The sequence below is a fragment of the Zea mays genome, chromosome 8, assembly GCF_902167145.1.
Source record: "Zea mays cultivar B73 chromosome 8, Zm-B73-REFERENCE-NAM-5.0, whole genome shotgun sequence".
Classification (NCBI taxonomy): domain Eukaryota; kingdom Viridiplantae; phylum Streptophyta; class Magnoliopsida; order Poales; family Poaceae; genus Zea; species Zea mays.
The window spans coordinates 34,594,275-34,600,991 of record NC_050103.1 but is presented as its reverse complement, the minus strand read 5'-3'; the positions used below and the strand labels follow the sequence as shown (position 1 = coordinate 34,600,991).

Here is a 6,717-nt window from a genome sequence, read left to right as displayed (position 1 = left end):
GCCGGGTGCTTTGCCACAATCCCCCAGAGGCGCCGGGTGCTTTGCCACAATCCCCCAGAGGCGCCGGGTGCTTTGCCACAGGTCCAGGACGAGTGCATACTACTGACACCCGAACGAGCTCTCCGTGCACACAAACGACACGATGTCTGGCAAGTCCTTATCAAGTGACACGGACTTGGGGACGAAGATGCAACGTGGGAGCTCTTGGAGGATTTCCGAGCGACATACCCCGACTTTCAGCTCGAGGACAAGCTATTTCAGTAGACGGAGAGAGATGTTATGATCGGCATCCCCTACACCAGACGCATGGACATTAGTGGCTAGGAGGGCTAAGGCCCACAGCCAGGCCACATGCGACCATGAGAGATTAGATAAGAATTAGCTAATAAAAAGGAGAGATTATCTCTAGTTAGTTGGATAAGATTAGATAAGGATTAGCTAATAAAAAGAAGATATTATCTCTAGTTAGTTGGATAAGGATTAGAAGAGATCTCATAGCTCTTATTCTTAGATCAGATAAACATCAGCTAGGATATAAATACTTGTAAGAGATCATCTATAGAATTAAGCTTCCCTAAGGGAGCTAGGAGTTGGAATCAATCTCTCTTACCCGCACAGCCTAGGTCAGCCACGGCACCCAGTATCGCCGCCCCCATCTCCCTCGCTTAGCTGTTCATCCTTAGCCTAGGGAGATCCCTAGTAGGATCCGCAATCCTACCAATTAGATAAGTTACACACAACAAACTGTAAGATCAAATAACTTATAGATCGTTATGGATTTCCTCACTTCCAATTGAGGGCAAATTGTTCTGGTGAAAATACAACAATTTGTGAAAAGCACTGAACACAGCATTCATAATCCTGTTTCTGACATGCACTCCACACCAAAGGGTCGGAGTAAGCTCAAGTTGCCTCAGGTAAATAAAGCTTCTTAGTACTTCATCTTTAAAACGATACCAGCTGTGCAAATAGGGTCCTGCTGGTTTCATATGTCCATCAATACGATCTGCCGCAAGTTATGAACCCCTCAGAGAATTCTACTCATTCGAGCCGTTCCATCTGTCCAAGGAAAAAGTGGTCAATATCACCCAAGTTGAACAAAGAACCTAGATATATTACACTCAGCTCTTTCTTCCCTCCATACAATCTCACTGCAGCATAAACATTTACCGTTAAGGCTTACTGCTATGATTCAAGATGATAAGACAACAAATGTCAAATGTACTTTGATGTTCTATTTAAGACAACATGATGCAAGTATTCATTATTTGGAATTTGAGAAGTAAGACAATGAGGTCGACAGGGAAACCCATGTAGGAGTACCTTCCATAGGCCATCATTTAGATAGTGCATATTGTCAACACCAATTCCTTTGTTGATGGTCCTTCTACAAAAATGATCAGAGCATTGCCAGCAGAAGACATATTAGTAGCTAGGATTATGTCAGATGCAATATTAAGGAAAGCTAAAATTAAGTCACAACACATGGACATGCATTGTTTGAAAAAAAAAATCGCAAGTGCACGCCAACCACTTGAAACCATTAGGGGAAAAACTGATGGACACTCAAAAAGAGTGCGGAGACGAGCATGAGTGCAGGCTTTGTGCTTGGAGTATTACTTCGAGACTTGAGTGCCAATATTAATCAATACTTCAGAGTGAAACTTACATGTCTTTTGCTGACATCTTTGTATATCCAATTGCCAGGGCGTGTTGTTTTCCTTCAGCCATTATAGCCTGGAAAAACATATTTAAACAGAGAAGATGAGAGTGACAGCAGACATGTCCAAGGCAAGAACAAGCTTGGTAAAAACATTATCATTAACTATGGTGCATAACTAAACCATACAGATGCGATGAAGAATATCTCGGTAGTCGGTATGGAAAAGTGTATACTCTTCAATTGCAGAATGCAGATGCACACTAAGGTATACAATTTTTTGGTTGCAGACTACTTACTGAAGTAGATATTGAACATTCAGTATCTGTAACATATGACCTAGAGAATTTAGCATAAGCCATTTACCACTGGTGTTTCCTCCTCGACTTCGTCGTCTAAGGCACCACCAGGTGAAGTCAACCCAGGACACATTATGTTTGCGCCAGATAGAACAAATTTGATAGCACCTCTATCCACTTGGAACTTTTTCATGATATCAGGATCTGATCAAATGCAAGCACAGTTTTCATACTAGTTAATATGCTCCAACAAATCAATTTTAACAATGACACAGCCCGAATAGATGTATGACAAACTGAAAAAGGATGATCCCTAAATTTGTTTCGCACATCATGCTATACATCTTGAAAAATAGGGTGCATAGATAGAAAATTTGGAAGGAAGAAATTACACTGATGAAGAAGACGCAGGGTTGGCATGTAAGGACCATCACGTATATTGAAAAATAGAGGAACATTATTCACCACTACAAGATTAAGATGATTTTGGCTGCAGGAAGAAAGGAATAAACTGTTATCAGTGAACTTCATAGAACACACAAGTATGTTTAATCTGTTTAATATTATTTCACCAAAACAGTACAAATACGTTTTAAGAGAAAAAAATTCAAAACAATTTCAGGTAAGCAACATTATGACAAAAAAAAACATAATGTCTGGCAGCAAACATGCCAAACAAGAAAAAAACTACTAACCATTTAACAACAATCATAGGTGACTTTTTTGGGAGCAAGTCATCTAGCAAAGGTTCAAGGCTGGGGTACTGCAATGGAGTTAATTTTAGTAAGCTAGGCAGAAGATTCTGTAATTGAAAGGGAAAATGAATAGAAATCCAAGTAGATTTCTTTGTAATGACAAAACCTCATCAGCGATACTTTGCCGAATCTTTCGTTGTACAGAAGCCTTAACTTGATTCTGTCCAGATATATCTTCTGAAGAGAACCTGGAGATGTAAAATATCAAAAGACTAAGTCCATGTTAAAACTGACAAAGATTGGCAACAAACGATAAAAAAGCCTCGCCTAGATGATTGTAAGTCGCCTGGTCGATCCATGGGACCAACCAGGCGACTAATCAAGATTAAGCGACGACCAGGGCGACTAGTCGGTCCCTGGTTGTCCTAGACCTTTTAGACTAGTGGTTATACTTCAGCAAACAGCCTACTTGAAGCCTACAATAATCTAAACCAAATCATCATCCAAATGGAAGCCTGCATCAGCAACTTCAGCAGATCCAAATTCATCATCATTGTCCTCATCCATTTCATCTGTTGCATCACCTTTAGACTATTGGGTTGTGTCCCTTTGTCGCTTTCTAGACCAAGAATATGGCTAGAAACTGCAGCAGCACGAGGCAAGTTACAGCCCCTTAGACCCTCTGCTGCACCAACAACTTCATCCACATTGGCCCAAGTAATATCAGCAAAAACCCTAAATGTTTGGCGACCAGGAACTACAAGTCGGACGACTAATCGCCCTAATCGGCGACTAGTCGGACGATTAGGACGACTAGACAAGCTAATCGAGTCATCCGGCTAATCGAGTATAAACAGGCGACTAGCCCGATTAATCGGGCTTAGTCGGACGACTTGCAATCACTGGCCTAGAGTTCAACCACTTTGCAGTCCATGATCCGTTTTGTATCTGATAGTCATAAGGTAATCAACAATGTTTTATATCATGATTTTAAACCAGAAAAAAATACATGTATAATTTCCAAGTTAAGATCACTACTCATGGGTCAACTAATAATAATGTCATATCTGCTGATTGTTCTTGATGGAAACTTCCACCATTCAAGAAACCATCAATGTCATATGCTTACAACAATCTAGAATGAATTCTAGTATAGAGCACAGAAGACACAAGTCAGTTACTTCACTTACTTAGTATAATCATACATTATTAATGGTTCTGGTAAAATATAAACAATCCAGAAAAGAAGTGACATTACAACAGCAATTTAGCACTCTTGTTGATCAAACTCAAACACTAATGAGGCCACACTTCTAATTTGAGTCCTTAATTAAACTACAGTGTAAATTGGTTCTTGTGAAATTTACCTGCAGTCTTGTCACCAGTGATGTTATAAAACATGACATACTACAAGCATCTTAATTCTTAATAGAGATGTAGGGAAATTATACCTGCACTAATCCTAAAAGATGTTAAAAAATCTTGGAAAAAAATTTGGCTGGCCAAATTATGATACCGCCAATATGGAAACAAACCAGGCAAGCCTTGACATTAAAGCTAATAACTTTTAGAAAATTCAAAATGCACATATAAAATATCACAGTCAAGATTTTCACAAAGTATATAGTTCAGTGAAGCTATTGCACTAATAAATACACTAAAAATCATTTTGAGAAGTAAACAACTTCTTAGTGAAAGGGTTTAACAAAGAAAAACGATTGTAGTGTCAAGTTTTGCTGCATTTATTATTTTGATGAAACAAGTCAGTTTGGGTCTTAGGAGATGCCTTGCTACCAAAGCATGAACGTTTTAGCTGGCTCGAATGAGGGTACCAAGGTAAAACACTAAAACAAGCCATGCACTTTGAGGGAAAACATGAAACATTCGCACACGGCACACCTCAACATCCAGAAACACCAACTGCACAACGGCAGCATCTAACCACAACCGCACCCTAGTGCCATAAGTTCATAACGCCCTTGCCAGCCAGTTGATGCAACATCCAGCAGCTTCAGCACATCGCAACTCATGTATCAAGAGCTCAATGCCCAATACCATTATCACATCTTCTCCCATAAAGCCCCGTACTTTGTTTGAGAGAAACTAAGAGGCCAAAAGCTGATCGTTTTCCAGATCCCGAACCCAGCTAAAATAAAAGATAAAAACACGGTCCCGAATTACGCATGGTGGTTCCAGAGTAATTAGCTGTGCCAAATCGTAACCGAGAGAACCAGATCGGTGAACGCAGCGGACGGCAACGACAGATCGAATTACTGAGCCCGGAAATCGGAAAGGAGTTACAGGTAAAAGAGATACGGAAGGGGAGAAGAGAGGACTCACTTCTTAAACATGGCGCACGCCAAACGAACTTTTACCTCCCCTTGCTCGACGTCGTACTGAAGCGGACGGGCGGCGGCGGCGGCGGCGGCGGGCGATAGGAAGAGGGGATGAGAGGCCGATTGCGCGCGGTGCTGAAACGGAAGGAAGACGCAGCTCCGGGTCTTCTTCCTCTGCGTCCCGGCTGGGCTTTATTGGACCCAATTGTGCTGTGAGCAGCCCAAATATCACACTGGATCAGGATCTGTCAACGGAGCCAATCCCGGCTTGTCTGGATACCATGTACGGGATGTTATTCTGGACTCACTATGGTTTATACTATGGGTTCCATATGGTTTTGTTGTTTATATCTATGGAAGTACCTTATTCATGCATTTACTTTCCTTGTTAGTTGGGTTAACTACTCTAAATTCTTGATAAAGGCTTAGTAAGCTAGTCTCTCATGGTTACAGGATGTGACCTCTTTTAAGGTTACCAAACAAGTTTTGAAGAAGTTCTTTTATGTTGGGTTCCTAAGGAGAACTCAAAATGAGTTTGACCTCAAGGTAAAGAAAATCAGGAGCGACAATGGATCTGAATTCAAGAATCTTCAAGTAGAGAAGTTTCTTGAGAAAGAAGGCATCAAGCATGAGTTCTCTACTCCCTACACACCAAAGTAAAATGGTGTAGCAGAGTGGAAGAACAGGACACTCATCGATATGGCTAGAACAATGCTTAGAGAGTACAAGACATCTGAGCGGTTTTGGTCAAAAGCCGTAAATACAGCTTGCCATGCCATAAACTGGCTCTATCTTCATCGCCTCCTCAAGAAGACGTCTTACGGGCTTCTAACCAGTAACAAACCCAATGTTTCATACTTTCGTGTATTTGGGAGCAAATGCTACATTTTGGTTAAGAAAGGTAGGCATTTAAAATTTGCTCCAAAGCTGTAGAAGGGTTTTTACTAGGTTATGATTCAAATACAAAGGCATTTAGGGTCTTCAACAAATCGTCGGGTTTAGTTGAAATCTCTAGTGACGTTGTATTTGATGAGACTAATGGCTCTCCAAGAGAGCAAGTTGATCTTGATGATGTAGATGAGGATGAAATTCCAACGGTCCCGTTGAGAACTATGGCAATAGGTGATGTGCGATCAAGATCAACCATCCTCCTCCACATTGGTGCAACCCCAACTCAAGATGAGGAACAGGTATCTCAAGATGCAGGCATGAATCAAGGGAGAGCACATGAAGAAAAGGATAAAGAGGAAGAAGTACAACAGGCACCTCCAACTCAAGTTTGGGTCACCATTCAAAGGAATCATCTAGTGGATCAGATTCTGGGTGACATCAGTAAGGGAGTAACCACTCGTTCACATTTAGCTAATTTCTATGAACATTACTCTTTTGTTTCTTCTATTAAGTCTTTCAGGGTAGAAGAAGCCTTGCAGGATTCAGACTGGGTGTTGGCCATGTAGGAAGAGCTCAATAACTTCAAGAGAAATGAAGTATGGAGTCTGGTGCCACGTCTAAAGCAAAATGTTGTGGGAACCAAGTGGGTGTTCCGCAACAAGCAAGATGAGCACGGGGTGGTGACAAGGAACAAGGCTCGACTTGTGGTAAAAGGTTATGCCCAAGTCGCAGGTTTGGATTTTGAGGAGACTTTTACTCTTGTAGCTAGGCTCGAGTCAATACGCATATTATTGGCCTATGTTGCTCACCACTCGTTTAAGTTGTTTCAAATGGAC

General features: G+C 41.2%; 1 protein-coding gene across 1 annotated transcript; it reads right to left on the bottom strand.

Moving 5' to 3' along the window:
• Positions 1-740: 740 nt before the first annotated feature.
• On the bottom strand, positions 741-5,151 carry LOC100281351 (ligatin). Its single transcript, NM_001154269.1, is given in 8 exon segments — positions 741-1,059; positions 1,324-1,387; positions 1,670-1,737; positions 2,027-2,163; positions 2,352-2,449; positions 2,655-2,722; positions 2,821-2,902; positions 4,995-5,151. Coding segments are annotated over 8 exon segments (546 nt in total). The 5' UTR covers positions 5,006-5,151; the 3' UTR covers positions 741-1,041.
• Positions 5,152-6,717: the final 1,566 nt, after the last annotated feature.